General features: G+C 59.4%; 2 protein-coding genes across 2 annotated transcripts; both read left to right on the forward strand.

Annotated features, from left to right (window-relative positions):
* Window positions 1–794: 794 nt before the first annotated feature.
* CERS1 (ceramide synthase 1) lies at window positions 795–13599 on the forward strand (the record flags this gene model as incomplete). The annotated part of the gene is made up of 7 exons (XM_082495576.1): window positions 795–1016; window positions 9998–10157; window positions 10666–10846; window positions 11175–11336; window positions 12180–12327; window positions 12934–13082; window positions 13557–13599. The coding sequence occupies 7 exons, from the start codon at window positions 795–797 to the stop codon at window positions 13597–13599; spliced, it is 1065 nt and encodes a 354-aa protein (XP_082351702.1).
* A 2195-nt stretch (window positions 13600–15794) lies between these two features.
* GDF1 (growth differentiation factor 1) lies at window positions 15795–18097 on the forward strand (the record flags this gene model as incomplete). Its single annotated transcript, XM_082495267.1, has 2 exons — window positions 15795–16071; window positions 17152–18097. 2 exons carry the CDS (start codon window positions 15795–15797, stop codon window positions 17985–17987), a joined length of 1113 nt encoding a protein of 370 aa, XP_082351393.1. The 3' UTR covers window positions 17988–18097.
* Between the last annotated feature and the right edge of the window lie 2096 nt (window positions 18098–20193).

A 20193-nucleotide genomic window follows, 5' to 3' on the forward strand; every position in this document is an offset into this window, starting at 1 on the left:
CTGCTGAGAGGTATGGAAAAAAGGAAGGTCTGGAGTAAATGTTTCTCTGTGCATATCAAATGAGAAAAAAAAAAAAAAAAAAAAAAAACGTTGAAGGGTGAATGTTTAGTTGGGCATTTGGAACTGTAGGAGCTCTGCGGTGTCGGCTGAGGTTGCCGAGGTGCTGTGGGTAACTTCCAGCCCCTGTGGCCACCCAAAGGGTGCACCTTGGCAAGCACAGCAGTTTTCCACTGTTGGATCATCAATTGTCATCTCTTGATACTGAAATATTAGTATTTGTCTCCGGTTCTCGCTACTGGAGCGACTCCAGCCTATTGTCACAGCTCATCATCCAAGAGAGCAGCCGCATTGTTGATTTTCAATATTATTTTTTTTTTTTTTCCGTAAGAAACCAATATAACTTCATTCCGCGAGCGCCTGGGCTGATTAACGAGCGTCTAATGAGCCGCTGCTCCGCTCCGTGGTGATTAACGGGCACCTAATGAGCCTCCGCTCCCCTCCGGGCGCGCTGCCCTCACCCCGCCGGGGGCTGAGCGCCTTCTGCCGCCCCACATCTCCTCCCGGTCACCCTTTCAGCTCCGCGGCGGGGGGCGAGCAGAGCCCGGAGTGGGGCGAGCAGAGCCCGGAGGGGCCGGACCGTGCGCGGGGAGGGGAGGGGAGAGGAAGGGGCGGGGGGCGGCTCTTAGGTCCCCGGTAACGGCGGGGAGGGGAGTCCCGTCCCCGTCCCGCCCCGCGTGGAGCCTGCGCGGAGCCGGCGGGCAGCGGCGGGCCATGGGCGGGCGGCGGTGAGCGCCATGCCGCCTCCCGAGCCCATGCCCGGCTACGGGCAGCTGCTGCGGAGGGGCTACGGCAGTCTGGCGGCGGCCGTGCGGGGCTGCGGGGACTGCGGCTGGGAGCTGTCGCGGCGGACCTGGGCCGAGAACGCCCACCTGGGCTGGGGAGAGGTGCTGCTCTGCGGGCTCTGCGCCCTGGCATGGACCGCGCTGCGCCGCGCCGCCGCCCGCAGCCTCTTTCGGGTCAGTCCTGCACCGCCGGGGAGGGACGGGGACGGCACCGGCACCGGGGGACCGCCGGGGCTGCGGGATGGCGGCGTCCGTTGCACCGGAGGGGGTTCCTCGTCGCATCCCGGAGCCGCATCCCGGGGATTTGTTCCACCGGGGGGGGCTCCTCTCCCCATCCCAGGGCCGCATCCCCGGGATCGGTTCCACCGGGGGGCTCATCGCCTCATCCCGGGGCCCCTCTCCGCATCCCGGGGCCCTATCGCACCGGAGGGCTCCTCTCCACATCCTCGGGGCACCGTTGCACCGGGGGGGGCTCCTCACCGCATCCCCGGGATCCGTTGCACCGGGGGGTTCTTCTCCGCATCCCCGGGGCACCGTTGCACCGGGGGGCTCCTCTTCGCCTCCCGGAACCACATCCCGGGGGTAGGTCGTTGTATGGGAAAACGCATTCTCCTTCCCCCGGGGCTGCGTGCTGGGGTGGGGGGTGCATGAGAGACACCCCCCTCCCCCGGGGCTGCATCCCGGAGGACCGAGCATCCCGCTGCACCGGCAGAGCTCTGCCCCCCTCCCGACATGTTCCCTTAGCTGCATTCCGGGAGGGTTTGGGGGTTATTTCTTGCACGGGGGGAAGGAAAGGGCCACGCTTCTGCCTGTCATCCGTGGTTGGCGTGAAAAATGTCCTTCCCCGCTTTCCCCGGCTGGTGCGGCGGCGGTGGCGGGGATGGCGCGGGGATGGCTGCGGTGCTGCAGTGCTGCGCTGACCTTCTTGGGAGCGGGGGGGACGTGGGGATGCGAGCATCGACCCTCGCGGCCTCCCGGCGGGTTTGCTGGCCACTGTCCCCTCCTCGTTTGTGCAGTGGGTTGTGAGGGTCGGGAGGAGCAGGACGTCCCTGAGAGCGAAGAACAGCTCTGTTTAATTTCTTGCCGTGAAAAGCATATGTGATGAAATGAGACCTCCCCGCTCTTCCCGATGGCTCAGTCCCAGCAGCGGTGATTTCTTCCACGCTGCTTTCCTAGAGAGATGCTGCGCGCTTTGCTCTGCGGTTACCCTGGCCCTGGTAGGACTGGGAAGGCAGAAGTGATGGAGATGCTGTATTTTAGGTCTCGGGGACGCAGAGACGGCCCTTTTCTCACCTGCCCGTGCGTATGGTGGCACGAGGCCTTGAGTGGCTGCAAGAGCACGTGCGGTTCGTTGCAGCTACGTGGAACGGGCCTTGTTCCCTGGGTGAACTGCCTCCTTCGGGGGCTGCTTCAGAGGTTGAAGACAGCCACCTTGCACCCCGTAATTAGGCTGTGAGGAGTTCCTGCTGGCCCCTCTCTGCTGCCCACCCTGCCTTTAAAGTGGCTCTCCCTTTGCTGTTCGGAGCTGTCTTTGCTTATCCGGTGATGTGAGGTGGATCTTGACCTTGCGCGAGGTGCCACTCTAAGTCCCCCGGAGTCATTTCCAGCTGCTAAAGTGGCGTGTACGCGTGGTGACACGCTGCCTTTTCATGTAGGACTGCATTTCTCCTTGTTACCTCCCCCCCCCCACCTGCCCGTGGCTACTGATGGGCAGCGCACAGCGCCTGGGGACGCTGGGACTGGGTTTAAGGAGGTTGGGGATAACCCTGGGTCTGTCGTAACAAACTGGAGGTGATTTCCTTTGGGCTCCAGCTCCTCCTTGTGTGAGGCTCACCTTTACAGAGCGAGTGGTGATCAGGGCGTGAAAAAAAACTCTTCGTGCTGGGGCGTCCGGTCGGTACCCTCGGAGGGTGCGTGGCAGCGTGCGGGAGTGCCGTGGTGTCGTTCCCTCGGAGAAATGGGTCACACTTGTAATTGCAGAAGAGCGAGGGGGGTTGGTGGGAGCCGGTTCTTGTGGCTGCATCTGCATGTGTTATAGTGATGAGATGCTGAGCGAAATTGCGATAGCATCAGTTTTCTCCCGGCAGATAGGTGGAAGGGTACCAGTAGGGAGAGAAAACTCTCTCTCTATATATATATTTTATTTAAAGGATCTGAAGCTTTTCTCTGTTTTGCTATGGGAAAAGGTGGAGGTTGTCGCTTTCCTCTAAAAACTCTGGCAGTATTTAAGAAATCGGTTTGTATTGCGTGGCCCCTGTACGGGCAGCGGTGGGGTGGGGTCGTTCAGGATTAAAAAGAAAGAGAGAAAAAGAGACTTCCTGCCCTGGGAAGGCGGGAAACCTCTCCCGTGCTCAGGCCTTTGCTTTGAGCGCAGATTCGGAGAGCATCCTTCCTCATTTTGAGTCTCCTCACGTTCCCTGCAAAGAACTGAAACACGGTTATAAAAATGAATCTACTCGGTGCCTGGAGAACGCTACCTTCCTGCGTGTTATTTATAAATAATAAATCATGCCACTTGGATTGTGATTCTCTGCGTCCGAAGAGGAAGTGACTCTTACCACACGGCCTCGAAGCGTGGAGCGTAAAGTGCACCTTACTCAGCTCCGGCTGTGACCGCTCCTCCGAGAAACGCGCGCGGTAAAGCCATATACCTCTTCCTGTGCTCTCTGCGTGGCCCCAGTTTTATCAGTGGGATCGTGAGAACGGGGGCCCGTCTCCTCGCTCTCACCTACGACCGCGGCAGTTTATCCTGCAACATCTTTGTCACAAAAGGTCTCGCAGTTGGGTTGAAAGAGCGGTAACGGTTGTGCCTGTGACGGGAGGGGGTTGGTTGGGATTCAGAAGTGCCGACTTTCACCTGTAGCAACGGCTCCATCGGTGCCTGTGCGTTAGATGTGGTTTTCTCGTTGTCCTCAGAGCAAAGATGATTTTTGGCCCATTTCCTCTCCTGCACAGAACCCTCACTTGGTGCACATATGGGAAGGAGTTGTTTTGGTGCAGGGAAGATCCCAGGGAGCTGAGCAAATGTGGGGAAGTAGGGAAGGACCCCGAAGTCAGCTGCACGGGGAACACGAGCATCCCCGCAAAGGTGCGAGGGACGTGTCCTTCCCCTCTGGGGTCCGTCCCAAGGGTCTCTGCTCGTGGTTCCCGTGACTTCTGGGTGAGCAAATGCGAGTGATACTCGGGGCACGTCTGACTGTAGGAGCTCGCGGGAGCTGCAGACCACCTGCGGGTTGGTGTCGGCTCTCCGTCGGTCTCTGAAAGCCACTGTCTTTGGTGTGTCCCCTGTGTGGAGAGCGGCCGCAGCCAGGCTCGGCAGAGTTTGGTTAAAAAGCAGCAATCCGAGTATCTCGGCATTAGTGAAAGGTCCTGGAGGGCAGCCGAGCCCAGCGGGGCCGGGGCCGAGCGCCATTGGGGTAGGAGCAGGCGGCTCCGCTCGGGAAGGGCTCGGTGAAGCCCCTGGAGCTCGGCGAGCCTGTGCTGGCGGTCTCCTTCCCTGAGCAGGTCTTGAGCACTGCGGTGAACTTGTATAGATAAAACCAAGAGCGTACCAAGGTCCACGCTCAAAGATGGTTCCCTCCCCACAAGATGGATGTTGAGGCACTGGAGCGTGTCCAGAGAAGGGCAATGAAACTGGTGAGGGGTCTTCTGAGGAGCGGCTGAGCAAACTGGGGGTGTTCAGCCTGGAGAAAAGGAGGCTGAGGGGAGACCTTCTCGCTCTCTACAGCTCCCTGAAAGGAGGGTGCAGAGAGGTGAGAGTCGACCTGTTCTGTCAAATAACAAGTGATAGAACAAGAGGAAACGGCTTCAAGTTGCACCAGGGGAAGTTTAGATGGGATATTAGGAAGAATTTCTTTACTGGAAGGGTCATCAGGCACTGGAACGCGTTACCCAGGGCAGTGGTGGAGTCCCCATCCCTGGAGGGATTTAAGGGTCGTGTAGATATAGCGCTCAGGGAGGTGGTTTAGTGGTGGGTTGTCAGCGTGAGGTTAAGGATTGGACTGGATGATCTTACAGGTCTTTTCCAATCTAGGAGACTCTGTGAGTCTGTGATCCCGAATAGCTGTGACAAGCCGAGGCGGACTCTCGCGGCCCCCAACTACCCTGAGCCCCCTTGGCTGGCGGGAGTTCAGGTCCCCGCGCTCAGCTCAGTGTAAGTCCGTAAGTGAGCAAAATCCCTTCTGTATAAAAGCTGCCTCTGAACCTGGTGATGTTCGTCAGGTATCGGCTCCGTCCGTAACGGCTCTCTGCCTTTTCTCTGCCGTTGGGTGAATGTTTTCCATTTTTGGCCCAGGCGCTAGTCAGCGTCCTGTCGGAGCGGTGTCGGAGTTTGTAAGGCATTGCAGTGTCCTCTGCAAGGAAAAGTGTTGTGTAAATGGAAAAAGGTGCTCTGGAAAGCAGAGTTTCTCGGCGAGGGATACAGTACAGCCCCAGGAAGGACGTGGAAGCTGGGAAGCAAGGGTCCCTCTTATCCTTTTCAGTTGATTTATGCAACTTTTCTCCACCTTATGGCATTGCCCAGACTTGTTTTTCCAAGCCCCATCACTGAGAGGAATTATCACTGCCCCGAAAAACGGCCTCCCAGCACAATCTCTGCCGACAGCAGAGGCCACCGACCCAGCCGGGGGGGTGGGAGAAGGCTCTGCCGTGTTCCCGGCCGCGCTCTGCCCGCCGCGTGAAGCGCAAGCCCTGCGAACTCGGGGGGGGGAGAAAGCCACAACAATGGGCCTTTTCTTCACCCCGGGGAACGAGGCGGCCCTGCTGCCGCGTCTCAGCGCGGGGGCTGCTCCCCCTGTGCCGCTGTGTCAGCAGTGAGGCATGAGGAGGTTATTCAGCCCCCGCCGCCCCCCGTGGGCCGCTGTGTCTTCCCTTCAGAGGGCGTCTTCTACTGCTTTCCTCGCTCAGGGGCAAGCTTTACCGCTTAACTGAGGAAGAAATAACGCCCGTTGGTTTGTGGCTGTTGTCACAGCCTCTTTTTCTGCGTGTTTGTCTGGAGCCCGCTGCCCTGCACGGCTGCCCCGTCCGTGTCTCGGCTGCTGTGCGGGCAGAGAAACCGCGGCACCGAGCGGCGCTCTGCCCGGGGTGGGGATGGAGCAACGAGAGCCGACGCTCTTCGTGTGGTGCTCGGTTCGTTCCCCGTTCCTAGCGGGGTGGCAGTCGCTGCCCTTGGGTCCGCCGCCTCCAGGAGACTCGTTTAGTTTTAGAGAACAGTGGCATTTTATGGGGCCTTTCCTTCCGCAGGCTCTGTGCCCCGTCGCTGATGTGGCAGCCGGTCCAGGAGCAGCGTCCAGGCTGGCTACGGAGGGGCCGTAAGACCCTTGGGGTGGAAAGGCGCCGTCGCAGCCCTGAGCAGAAGCGCACCGGGCTGCGGGGAGCGGTGCCGCCGCGGCGGAAGGGGCAGTAGCCGTTGGTTGTGGCCAGGTTTTGAATCGGAGCTCCGCTCGCTCATCATTATCATCTGCATTGAGTAAAAACTGATGCAGAGCTGCCAGTTGCCCGGGCTGGGGGTGCTTCCTGCCAGCTATTCCTTTGTGCTCCTCTGGGGAACGCGTCGTGCCCAGAAGCCAGACGCGGCACGGCTGGGACTTGGCCGGGCCCTCGTCTCTGCGCTGGGGAGGCGGCAGAGGCGACGGGGGCGGTCTGGGGGGGGTACAATTCCTCTGTAACAAGCCTCGATTCATAACCCATCACGCCGAGCCCGCCAGGTTGCTGGAAGGACTCACGTCCTGCTGCGTCGGCCGGTTGTAGGTTTAATGGGACTGGCTGCTCTCCTCCAGTGCCGGAGGCTGTAAAAAGGAAGAGAGCACGCGTTTGCTTTTTGCTACCGTTTTTTTTTTGGTTTGTTTTTTTTTTTTTTTTTTTTGACGCTTCATCAGAGCTGCTGTGGGCAGCGCCGGTTTCCATTCGGTTTCTCTTTCCAGCTCCGAACCGCGCTCACACCCGCTGCTTTGCGCCGTTCCCTCCCCGGCCCCGCAGGTTGTGCAGCGCGATGCTGCGGGGGCACAGTCACGTCCCCCTGAGCGGGTGACTTTACAAATGAATCAGAAGATGCCTGCGAGGGTTTGCATGGGGGGTAACGAGGAGGAGGAGGAGGAGGAGGAGGGAGGAAGAGCGGGTCGCCCTTTAAGCAAAGCCCCATTACATCACTTGCCAAGAGCCTTGGGCTCTCTCAGCCGGAGTCAGATCCGCTGTTCCCGCTGCAGCACCCGTCACCCGTAGCAACAGGCATCTCTGCAGCGTTGCCGTGGGAACGGCAGCTGGGTGATGGGAGGACATCCCCCCCCCACCACCACCTTGCGCATCGCCCACCCCCGGGGAGAGGGCGGATGCGCCTCCGGCCTCCGGCGTGGCGTGGGCTATCTGCGCAGCTCCTCGGCTCCAAACAGTCCCGGGTTTGGTGGGGCCTCCCCAGGGATGTTAATTTGTCTCCATCCCGTTCCCCCCCACACCCCCAGCCCCCTGTGTGATGCTGGTTCTCTTCCCACCCCTCCCTGTGTCTGCTCCAGAGCCATCCCCCATCTCTGCAGTGCTCAGGGTACAGCCGGGGATGCCCGGTGGCTACTGAAGGGAGGAGGGTGGCTCTCTGCAGGACTTGTCTTTAATCGGATGTGCGTCGGGGGCTAAAACCTCTCTGAGCAGTAGCCACCACAAGCTGGAGCGGGGTCCCCCCTTCCCTGGGTTGTGCTTTTGCTCCAGCCTGGGAGGTGCCGCTGTGAGTGCAGGCTGGCGGTGGCAATTTGTTGTGCCGCTGCCGTCTCTGCCGGGGGTCCGAGTGTCTGCAAAACGCAGGTCAGCTCAGAATCTCCTAGATTGGAAAAGACCTGTAAGATCATCCAGTCCAATCATTATTACCTTAACACTGCCAAGCCCACCACTAAACCACCTCCCTGAGCGCTATATCTACACGACCCTTAAATCCCTCCAGGGATGGGGACTCCACCACTGCCCTGGGTAATGCGTTCCAGTGCCTGATGACCCTTCCAGTAAAGAAATTCTTCCTAATATCCCATCTAAACTTCCCCTGGTGCAACTTGAAGCTGTTTCCTCTTGTTGTCGGGAGCGTGCGCCTGCCCCAGGGGTGACAGTCCTTGTCATCAGCTCTGCCTGGGGTGGAAACGCGGTGTCCTTCCCCCCGTGCAGGCAGGGGACTGGCTTGGCTGGCAATGGGCAGCAAGGCTGTGATGGGCTGAGCTCAGCATCCTAAATTCAGCCTCCGCTGAGGCGGGCAGGGGGCTCTGCCGCTCGGTGTCACGGTGGCGTGGCGAGCTGTCCCCGTATCTGAGCTGCTTCTCTGCTCCGCTGTATGGAGACACAAATAATTCATGCTTTCTGGGCTCAGGACTTTCTGTCTCTGCATTATTTATTCACCCTTCAAGCTTCCTCCTCTTTTTTCCTGCCGTGGCTCCTGTTGGAGGGCGCCTTGGCAGCGGCGCGTTCCCGGTCTCAATGAGGACGGCCGTGCTCCACATGCGAGATGCGCCTCTCTCTAGCTGGAGGGGAATTCGGACAGCTTGGCAGAGCTTTGCCGGGTCTGGTGCTTCCAGGTCCGACCAGCGCTGGGAAATTCAGGGCATAGAACAAAAGCACTTTTAGGCTGGGACAATGCTTGGAGTGGAATCCTTTGAAAATCCGAGGCGGAGAGGGGCTAAAAGCCAGAGCAGCCGCTGCCTGGGGACAGCTGGGGCCTTAATATAGCCTTTGAGCATCCAGGAGCCCAGCGCGGCCGCAGAAAGTGCTGACCCGGGGCAGGGTACGGTTACTTTGCAGGCATTTTGTTTTCATCTCGAGCTTATCTGGTCTCTCCCTGGGGAGCCCTTGGCCGTGGCGGCGGAGGGCCTTTGGCTGTTATCTGTGTTTCAGGCAGTGACGATTCCCTCTGGACCTTGAGCAGCGCTCCCCGGCGCTGACTGCTCCCCTGCGGGGGTTTGACCGGGCTGATACGGCTCTTGTCGCTCCGGTGATGAGAAGCAGAAGCGGTGCCTGGCGTTGCTCAGCCGCCGCCGCGGGAAAACATCCACCCCCGGCGGAGCTGGGAGGGCGCGCTCGGTGTGCGGCATCGCTCGCTCGCTCGCCGGCACGCGGTGCGAGGTGAAGGGGAGCGGCAGCTGCTCCGCTTCACGGCGTAACGCCGAGGCTTTGCTTTTACTGCGGTTTCCACGTTGTCCGGGGCCTCTGCCGCGGTCGCAGAGCGCGAGTGTCGGGAGGTACTCGCCATCCTCGGGAGCGCGGGGAACTCGGGGCGAGAAAGTTTCGTTCTGATTAGCACTGGGCTGTCTGCAGATCTGCTCGTCCTCCCTTCCCTCGCTTTGGCCATATTTGGGGAGGCTTTGCCTCCTCTTTCTGAGTCCCGGCCGGTGGGAGGGGTGCTGCAAACCACAGAGTTGGGGGGGTGGAAACCAGTAGTGTTTCAGCGCCGGTCAGCTAGAAAAGCTGCTGGGAACGCGGGTGAGCACGAGGGCCTGGTACCCCGACCCGTACTGACCTGTTACCTGCAAATCTGACCCCCTCCAGCACTGGCCGCACACACGGGGGGGGCTCGTGCCACCCGGGTTGGGGAGCAGCAGCGGCCGCGTGTTTAGAGCTCTGCAAAGCCACTGCTCCCTCAGTCGGAAGCCCTTTTCTGGGAGCTGGCAGTGCTGCAGGGTCCGTGCACGCAGGGCAGCGTTGTCGCAGCTTCCCCTCCTGGGTTTCCTTGCGCAGATAGGGCTTGATTATTTATTTATTTATTTATTTTTTATTAGTTATTGATTCTGTTCTGCAAAAGCCGGCTGCGGTCAGCCCCGCTCCTGGAGCGAGGGCGATGGAGCGGTGCCCGGGCTGTGGGACACGTGCCGTCGGCTTCTGCCGGCTCCGCGGGGCTCTGCTTTCGCAACTTTCCACCATGGCCAAGGCTGAGCAGAAGCATCTCTGCCCTCCTGGTTTTCCCTGCTTCGGGCTCTCTCTACAGCCTCTTTGACCTTCTCATCCGTGCTGTAAAGAAGGCTGGAAAAATGGGGTCCGTGAGGCCGGAAAAATGGGGTTCATGACCCTGTTTTTGCCCGCGCATGTGCGGCATGCAGGACTCAAGTCTCTCGGAGGTTCGGTGCGCTCTGCCCTGAGCTCCCCAGGGCCCGACTGTTCGCCCTGCGTGACCATACTGCTCCTTCTCCTTGCAGCCCTTCGGGGAGTGGTGCAACTTGCAGCCGAAAGATGCCGCCAAGATGCCTGAGAGTGCCTGGAAGCTGCTTTTCTACACGTTATCCTGGTCCTATGGCATCTACCTGCTCTTCTTCACCGACTACCCCTTCTTCTACGATCCACCGTCCGTCTTTTACGGTACAGTAAGAACCAGGGAGAAGCGGGTATGGAGTAGGATGTCCAGGTTCGGGGCATGTCTGGGTTGGACGAGGGAAGGGGAGATGGGGTGAGCGAGAGAGAAGACTGAACGCCTAAATTGCCTTTTCTGTGATGCTGTGGGTACAGAAAGGGCACGACAGGCTGTCTCCCTTCATTTCCCTACAGAGGGAGTCACCTAGTGGCTATTGCAGACAGCAGGGCTGGGATGTGCCAGCTGCGGAGGGACTGAGGAGTTAAAGCAGGAGAGAAGTAAATCGAAGCTTCTCCAGGAGACGTAGGAGAGGGAGATGGGCTAACGCAGAGTTTGGGGGCCAGGACACCTGGGTTGTCTTCCAGCCTTCGCCTCTGTGGGGTTCTGGATGGGAGCACCTGAGCCTCGCGAGGTGCTGGGGCTGCCTGGGGCATCTCTGCCTGCTGCCGGCTCCCCGCCGTTCGCACGCCGGGCTCTGTGCCGCGGGTTCAGCCGCCTGTCTTTGTCCCTCCCCAGACTGGAAGAAGGGCATGGACGTGCCCACGGACATCGCCATTGCCTACCTGTTGCAGTGCAGCTTCTACGGGCACTCCATCTACGCCACCGCCTACATGGACACGTGGCGCAAGGACTCCGTTGTCATGCTTCTCCACCACGTGGTCACGCTGACCCTCATAGCCTTCTCCTACGCTTTCAGGTGAGGTCCCTGGCTGTGACATGGCCCCTCTGCAACGTGCCCGGCCCAACCGTGGGCAGCCACACAGCAAAAGCTGCGTCCTTTCTGTGCTCACGGGGCAGGAGGATTCTTGCTGGGTTGGTGTGGATTCTCCTCTGCCTCCACGCTGCCCCAGCAATCCCAGTGCTCCTGGGCCATTGCACAGTGCCAGGCTGTGCCGTGCCAGGTTTGCTTCTCTGGATTATTCAGGGAGTCTGTCCGCTCCCAGCGGGATGGACCATGGGTGGTGAGTGCTACCATCGACCCACCACCCCACGCGTCTCCCTCCCTGTGCCCCTCTTCCCCACAGGTACCACAACGTGGGCATCCTCGTGCTCTTCCTGCACGACGTCAATGACGTGCAGCTGGAATTCACCAAGCTCAACGTCTACTTCAAGCACCGGGGGGGAGTCTACCATCGCCTCAACGACATCATCTCCAACATCGGCTGCCTCACCTTCTGCGTCAGCTGGTGAGCTTGTCCGCCTGCCCAGCCCCGATCCCCCTTCCAGCTCTCCTCGCCAGCTCTTGTGGTCCTCCCGCTGCCGCGGGGTCTGGCTGGCCGGGTGTGTGGGCATGGGAACGAGCCCTTTCAAAAAAAAGGGTTTGGGAAGAGGTTCCCGCAGAGCCTGACCCCATGCTGGGCTTGGAATCCTTCTGTAGTGGATTTGCCGTCTGTCACCAGAGAAGTGCCTGTGAAATCTCGCTTGCAGCATGACAAATGACCCCGGGGGAGGAGGAGCCGTTTCCATTTTCCCACTCGCTTGGCTTTAGCAGCGAGAAGCGCTTTTGCAAGAAGGAAAGGGGACGTCTGTAGGGCTGTCCCAGATTCCAGCCTTGCCGTTCCTCTTGGGGCAAGGCGGGAGGGAAAAAAAACGATGAAGAATAGAGATGGGCGACTCGCAGGTTGTCACTCCTCATTTGTCCCTTTGTCTCCATCCTCCCTCTCTGTGGGCTGCTCAGCAGCGGAGGATTTTAGTGATTAACTAGGGATGCGCAGGACTAAGAAAACCTTCCAGCTGTATTTCTCTCCGTCCAGTTGAGATAATCTGCAGCGCAGATCTGCCCATCTACACCGAGAAAGCCCTTTCTCTGCGCCTTTGCTGCCCACGGGGATCGTATTCTGCCCTTTCCGAGGGTCGGGGTGCAGTCCTGTGCAGAGCCAGCCTGTGCACCCCAGGCCGACGCCAGGAGGAGGGAGGTGGTGGGGGCTGCCCCAGGGAGGGAGAAGCTGGGAGAAGCTGGGCCGGGTCTGGTGCCTTCCCTTGGATCCCTGTGGGCCGTTAAACCCACCCTGCTTCCTCTGCCCTGGCAGGTTCTGGTTCCGTCTCTACTGGTTCCCCCTCAAGGTGCTCTACGCCACTTGCTACTCCAGCCTCCAGTCGGTCCCTAATATCCCCTTCTACTTCTTCTTCAATGCTCTGCTCCTCATCCTCACCCTGATGAACATCTACTGGTTTCTGGTGAGTAGGGGGAGCTCAGCACCCCCTCCGCTACCTTCTCCCTCCTCTGCCGCTCCGGCACGGCGCCCGCTGCCCGCCTGCCTTTGGGGGCAACTGGGGGGCTGCAGGGATGGAGGAGGCTTCGGAGGAGCCGAGGGGAGGAGGGAAACCCGTGTTAGTGTCCAGAGGGGCTCCTCTGCGCTGGAATTCAGACTGTCTCACGCCCCGGGGGATCCGCGGGGAGGGAGCGATAACAGCAGTTGGGGCAGACTCGGTGTGGGTGTAAATGCTTTGGCATCCCCTGAAGCTTTGGGGAGGGGGTGAAAAGGGTGGGCTTGGAGGGCTCAAATTATCAAGCTCAACCCGAGGCAGAGATGGGTGACATCCGAGTTCGTCACCCCGTGGGGATGGAATCAGTTAAGGGCAGTCGCAGGAGAGCTGCCTCCAACTGCTGCGGGTCATCAGCCACATCCCAGGGCTTTGGCCACCCCAGAGGGACCTGCCCTGTGCTTCTTGGGGTTGAGGATGGCAGAGAAATGTCCCACTTAGCGAGTGGGAGTGGGCAGGTTGGCTGGAGCCGCTCTAAGATTTGGGGATTGTGGCTGACACTGTCTCTCCCCTTCCCAGTACATCGTCCTGTTTGTGGCCAAGGTGCTGATGGGGCAGATGCAAGAGGTGAACGACGTGCGTGAGTACGACGTGGAGGACAGCAAGAAACCCACAATGGCCAAGAAGAAAGAGGCTGGACTCCAGCTGCCCGCTGCTCTGAAAGAAGGGTATGTGGGTGGGGGGGATCACACATGTGTATGGCATCTGTGGGCTCGGGGAGGGGATGCTGGCGGACCTCCCGGGACCCCGGACCACTGTCAAAGGGTTCACCACTGACACAGGGAGTATAAACCATTGCTGCAAGTATCAGGAAGGACTTTGTATCTCCGTGCCCAGGCATGGTGGTGTGTCTGTCCATCTTTCTGTCCCGTGAGCCCTCACCCGCCCCTTCCCCTGCTCGCCATGTAGGACTGGCTCTTTGCTTGAGGCTGTTCTCCCTGAGCAGCGTCTGCGCTTCGTGTGGTGAGCACCAAGTCTGGCAGGACGCTGGGTGCCACCGAGCAGGTCCGGCCGACTGGGGACAAACTGTCTGCCTGAGCCTGTCAGGACAGGTCTGACCGCAGTAGCGGTTTGTGAAGGTGAGGGAGGGCAAGTCGGTGCGGAGACCAAGGGCTGACTGTCTGCTGTGCTCTCTTTTGCAGGACGCACCTGAAGAATGGACTTGTAAAAGACAAGCGGTTATAAGGGACACGCGGCCGCCGCAGCCTGGGCAGCCTGGCTGGATCTGGGGACTGTCCCAGGACCCGACGCTCAAACCCAGCAAATGAAAGGCACAAGGAGAACTTCATCCCCGATCCCCCTTCATCCCCTGCCTGGAGCCGGGGAAGAGATGCCACTGACAGGATCAGGCCCCTCCTGGGTCTTGCTGGTGACCAGGCTTCACCCCATGCCGGTGTGCTCTCTCTAGCCAGTCCATGCTGGTTCAGTTGAGAGGCTTGGTTCAGTTGGTGGCTTTGCTGGTCCAGGTAGGATTTGGAGCTGGCTTTAGGTCCCCTGGTGCTTCTTCTGTCACTCCATCCCTCGGCTGTTCTCACTCCCTGTGAGATTTTCCCCCGTCTTTATTGTCGGACCCTCCCGCCGACCCTTCCTCAGCAGCCCTGGTGGGTCCTCGGAGCCAGCATCCAACTGGGGAGGGGAACCTCCTCTCCTCCATTGCCATCACCGTCCCAGGCAAGGGGAGCCCAAAGCCAGCTCTTCTCTAGCTGCCACGCAGGGACTAGAGGTGACGCGGTGCCTCTCTGAGCCTTCATCTTCAGGAGGGGTCACCAGTAGAGCTGCCCACGTAGATCTGGAGGCACAGCACAGTTCCCACGAGTGGGGCTGCCTGGAAACCCACCCCTGGAGCGCTATTCCAACCTCCTGTCCTGCCGGATGACGGCCAGGAGACTTAATTTGCTTAAAACACCTATGTAAGTCTTATAGTTGCTTAAAAAGGCAGTTCCAGTCCCGCCAAGTCCCCTGCCGAGGTGTCTCTAGACCCTCACCCGGCCATGTCTGCTCGCTCAAGTAAAGAGCAAACAGTTTCTGCTCCCCGTGGTGGATTTCCAGGCAGTGCCGGGTCCCGAGGCTGGGCTGTCTCTGCTGGGGAGCACTGGGGGTTCTACAGCCCCCCCGACCAACACCGTCCCGTTGCTCTCCTCTCGTGGCCAGCACCCACAGCTCCGGTGTCCTCCCTGGGAAGCGGAGCTCCCTCCCAGCTGGGGACAACGGACTGTGGAGGGGGAGGATTTAACTCCAGGCATCGGAGCATGGTTAATTGTTTTTTGGTGTTGGTTTGGGGGTTTTTATGGTTGGTTTTTTGTTTTTTGGTTTTTTTTTTTGTTTGGTCTGTTTTATTGATTCACCCCCAGGCTCATTGTGCGAGCCGCGGGGAAAGGTCCTCGGGAACCAGAGAGCAAAATGTGGCTTGGGCTGGTGGAAACCATCCCAAGCTGTGGCAGGGTGCGTCGCCACCTCGCTCGCCGTCGCCTCGCAGGATTTCGGAGGGGTCCACATCTCGGTGCTTTAGTTCCTCGGCTTTCCAGCGGGATTTGCAGGATGGAGGAAGTGAAGGGAACCGATACCCGGGGTTTCTTTCTGCTCGGTCGTGGCAGAGTTGGGGTAACGGCGGTACCGAGTCAGCACCTGTGTGGGTAAACTGAATTTCACGGTGTTGGCTTGTCCAGGCTTCAGCGTTTAGCTGGGTGACTCGTTGGGGTGTGCGTATGTGTGTGTGTAACATTGGGAAAGGGGCTGTGCCGACATGGAGGTGACGGGGCAGGGACCCCGTGCCGGGGGGCGCTGGGGGTGGGTGCCGATGGCTTTTCGTGCTGGTCCAGGGGCTGCGTGTGCGGCAGGGAGCCGAAGAGAGGGTTTGAAGATTCGGTGTGCTGGAAGTTGACGGCCTTGAGAGAGAAGTGTTGGGTGCTGTGGTAGAGAAAAAAAAAAAAAAAAAAGAAAAAAAAAAAGCTGGTTTGGGAGGAGGAACAAGAGGAGCCCCAGATATGTCTCCCCCGTGGATCTGGGTGGGATGTCCGCAGTGGATGGGAGCAGCGCTCGACTCGCCGGCGGCTTTGTGTGGGGCAGAGCAGCCTCTCCCCTTCCACCAGGGACGTGGCGGTTGGGCCTCGGTGGTGTGGAGATGTGGGAGAGACTGTAGGAGCTCTGAGGGAGGAGGGCGGCTGCTCTCCTTCCCGCGGCCTCAAAGGGTTAACAGGTCCCCGGGGGAGCCTGGAGGGACCATTCACACCCTCTGCCCAATCCTGGGAATCCCTCTGTGCTAATTGAGCACTAACCAGATCAAAGGTTCCAATCAGGCCATCAACACCCCCCCTTGGCCCCTGTCCTCAGGTCCCCAGCCCAGGCCACCGCTCTTTGTCTGCGGGAAGGAGAGCGGAGCAATGTGGCTTCTCCCCAGCTTTAGGGCCGGCCTTGCCTGGGCTCTCCTCGGCGTGCTGCTGGGGATGGAGTTAAGCTTGCAGGAAAGTTTGCTGTTAAAATCCTTGGGTTTGAGCGCCAAGCCCAGCCCCAAAACCCCGGTTCCTGTGCCGTCCCTGCTCTGGCGGATCTTCCAGAAGAGAAAGACGTCACCTTCTACAAACAAAGACCTGGCGGATGCCTGTAGGGTGGAGGAATTTAATGTCCCTGGGAACATCATCCGCGTCTTGGCTGACCAAGGTACAGAAACGCCGTGGTTGGGGTCCTGTCTTTTGGAAGCCCCTCTGATCTCTGGGCTGGGAGACTTTGCTCCAATCCTTCCTTTTCCGTCTTGTGGGTGGTGGTAGGAGAGGCTGTGGGGGGGACAGGGCAGTGCCCGGAGTCGGTCTCTGGGAGAAATCCCTGCTGTGTAAACTCTGGTCCCTCTGGATGGATAATTATTTACCGTTTGGAAATGAGTCGGTAGAGGAGGCAGTGGGTGAGGGCGCGGGGCTGTGTCAGCCTGTCCTGGGGTCACCTAACGCAGCCCAGCGATGCTGGTTTGGTCCCAGGTGACTGGTTTGACCCGTTGGGCTCGCGGTGGAGGAGGTGGCTCCACGCCGGGGCAGTGGTGATGTGGCTGTGGGTGCAGCGAGCGGGACCAGCACCCAACTTCGCACCGGGGTGGGACGCTGGGCCATTTGGCTCTGTTTTCCCCTTCCCGTCCTTTTTGTCCTCCTGCCTCTGCCTGCCCATGCGGCGCCGTTGGCTGCCTCAGCCTGTGGCCTCTCTGAGCTGTTCTCAGTTACGTGGGAGCTGTTTGGTTGGTGTCCGCTCGGTCTCAAGACACCGGGGAGCTCACTTCTCTTGGGATTCCAGGTTTCCAGTGGAAACCTCGGGCTGGCCTCAACGGGCAGCTTACCAGTTCCGAAAGTTTGCTGCTGTTTGCCCTCCTTTCCCCTCCATCCCAAACAGCCGGCACCCACGTAACCCACCCCGTACTGGGGGGGGATATTTACAGCCGGGGAAAAATAACTCACTGAGATGTTGAGTAGAGGAGATGGTGGAATGGCTGTAGCGCCCCGGTGCCGCAGGCTGGAGCCCGGGCTGGCGCTTGTGCCTCCAGACCTTTCTGAAGGCCGCGCCACCAGGCTGACCGACCCTACTGCATCACTGTCTTCTCCACCCAAGGACTGCGGGCGCGCTCGGCTGCCCACCTCCGGCAGCCCCATCTTCCTCTTGCTGTGCAGCCAGGAGCTTCAATGGGAGCACTGGGAGGCTGATCCTGCTCAGCCTGACAGGGTTCAACCACCGCCACCTCTATTTCTCCTTCGTTGTCAGGCCACTTCATTCATAACGGGCAGCCCCGGAGGTTGCTGTGTCTGCAGAAGCGTCTGTACTTTAACCTCTCCGTGCTGGAGGAGGGAGAGCGCTTGACGATGGCGCAGCTGGAGATCAAGTTCAGCCACAACTCCTACCACACCTCCAGCCAGGGGCAGGTTTTCGAGCTGAGGCTCTACCAAGCCTCCCAGATGTCTCTCCGGGGGATGCCCTCCCACGAGCGTGGCCGAAAGCTGCTGGTGGAGCAGTCCTTTGCCCAGCTGCATAAGTCTCTCCTCTTCAACCTGAGCGGGGTGGCGAGGGACTGGAGAACATACAGCAGGAATCTGGGCTTGATCCTGGAGATCTCGGTGAGCAGCGGAGGCGGCGCGTCAGCCCTGGCGAGGAGGGGGCTGCAGGGCCTCTGCGCCAGCATCGACGCCTTCCTGGACACCTCTCTGCTGGTGGTGACCCTCAGCCAGCAGCAGTGTAAGGCTTCCAGGAGGAGGAGAAGTGCTCACTACGTCCCCGTGACGCCGAGCAACCTCTGCAAGCCCCGGCGGCTTTACATCAGCTTCAGCGACGTCGGCTGGGAGAACTGGATCATCGCCCCGCAGGGCTACATGGCTAATTACTGCCTGGGCGAGTGCCCCTTCCCCTTGACGGCCGAGCTCAACAGCACCAACCACGCCATCCTCCAAACCATGGTGCACTCGCTGGACCCGGAGGGGACCCCCCAGCCCTGCTGCGTCCCCGTCAGGCTCTCCCCCATCTCCATCCTCTACTACGATAACAACGACAACGTGGTGCTGAGGCACTATGAGGACATGGTGGTGGATGAGTGTGGCTGCAGATAGGGGAGCGGCTGAGGGGGGTGTGTGCGCTGGGGGGGGGTCCTGTCTGTTGAATGATTGATGGAATAAATCCAAGCGTGTCTAATCCCTGGTGGTCGGGGAGTTTCCCGTTGGTGCGTGGAGTGGCAGAGGTGCAGCCGGGGAGGAGGTCTGGCACCGCGGGGTCGTTATTGCAGCGGTGATTTAGCAGTAGTTGGTGCTCAGCCGGCTGCCGCAGCCCAGTACGGGATTATGATCAGGTCTGGTGCTGGTTGTCTTCTCCGTTCTCCATGGGTGAGGGTGGCACCAGGCTGTGAATCCCAGACCCCTCCTCTGCTCGGCCGAGCCGCTGCCGGTGCCAGCGAGGTGCCCGCTGGACTTGTGCTTTTTCAGCTTTTTGGCTAAACGTTGCGGCTTTCTTAGTGCAAAAAAAGAAAATTACTTTTTTTTTTTTTTTTTTTTGGTGAAATGATGCTTGCTGGGTCCCCGCTGCAGCCAGCCCGTGGCCATGCAGGGACGAGGTGATGCGGTGGCCCCGGTCTGGCTGCAGAAGCGGTATGGTGTCACAGCGGGAGCTGCATCGCTGCGGCAACTGGATCCTGTCCCGCTGGAGGAGCGCGGGTTCCTCTTGCTGAGAGAAGTCAGAGCTGAGCTGGTTTTTATGGGGCGGTTTGGGGCAGGGGGTGGAGGTGGCTGGGAGGTGCTGAGGGGGCCAAACGCAGCCCCGGGAGCCACAGGGGATTTGCTGCATGAGAGAGGTTTTGGCTGAGGAACCAGAGTGTAAAGTAGGGGGGATGCAGTGCCCCGATACAGGAGGTGGTGCAGTGGAGTCGGTGATGTCTTGTTCCCTCCCAGCCCGCGCTGAGTCAGTATTTAATTTACCTCATTTTCAAATTGGTGAGAGTAGGGTGTCTCCCCCCCCGCGCTCCCTGGTGGCGGCAGGACCAGCCTGACCCACGGCCGGAGCCAGATGGCAGCTGAGCATCAGGCGACGGCAGCGGCCGCAGCCCTGGGCCGGCAGTCACCGCATTCACATGCTTGTGCGTTTTAGGCTTATATTTTTTTTCAGTTGTGTTTTTTTGTTGTTGTTGTTGGCTGCGGTACCCAGCGCAGTGCAGTAGCGTGGCTGTGCTCTTACCGAGGCTGTTTGATGCCACTGATGGGCGGTGTGGGGCAGGGACTCTGCACCGTCTCGGCCGAGCTGCTGCCGGAGGAGTTGCCGCTGTTCTGTCGCCTCTCCAGGCACAGGCTGGAGGTTTAAAGCCTGGGCGAAGCTGCTCAGCTCTTCCCCCTGTCCAGTTCCTAACCCACCTGCAGCTCTGCCTTTTTTTCGGGATGAGGGGAGGGGAACAGAAGATTAATCTGAGTTAGACTTGAATTTTTTGTGGTTGTGTTGTTTTTTTTTTTTAAAATGTAAACCTGACAATGTAGCATAGATATTATTTTTTGTTGTTGTTTTTTGTACTGCTGTTGTATTGTCTCCGAGGTCTGATGAAGTATTACCAGGCTAAGTGGGACCTTCTCCCTCCAGGGAAGCACTAAAGGTTTAACCACTGCAGAGGAAGCACCCTCCTGTCCCCCCGGGACAGCGCTTTTGCTAACACCACTGAACTGTGGAGCTGAAGACCAAGACTGGAGCAGCTCGAGTACTTTAGCAGGGTAGCGCACTAATGTTTTCACACCCAAATGTGTTTCTTGACAGCTTCAGGGCAGGGCAGCCCGGCTTTACTCCAGCAGCTGAACAAGAGCTATGCTGAAACCCATTTCAAGCACGTAAATGTTTTAAGGGCTTAGAGTAGGACTTCACTAAGCAAGCAGGAGCCATTTCTGTCAAATTTCAGATGGGCAGCATTAAGAAAAACCTTAAAGTATTCATTTTTTTGTCCTGGTGCTGTGGCAGACCAAGGGCCTGAAGGGCTCAGCCCACATCACATGGAGTGGGTACAGCAGACTGCTTACCTGGTTCTCCAACGTGATGGAGGGCGACTGTCCCCCTCCATCACCCCACCCAAGCGCTAGGAGTCAGGGGAGCGGTGGCAGGAGGTGGGTGGCAGCAATGCCTGGCTCCAACCACCAGAGCTGTGCTGCAGCAGACACGGAGCCACCCCTGGGGCAGCCAGACCACGCTTTGGTGGGTGCCCACCTGTAACACAGGTAAAATGCCATTTTTTGGGTTCAGGGGAAGCAGGAGGGAGGAGATCTTCCAGGCTGGACCGGTCACCTCTAGAAC

This window comes from Vanellus vanellus (assembly GCF_965231255.1).
Source record: "Vanellus vanellus genome assembly, chromosome: 25".
Classification (NCBI taxonomy): domain Eukaryota; kingdom Metazoa; phylum Chordata; class Aves; order Charadriiformes; family Charadriidae; genus Vanellus; species Vanellus vanellus.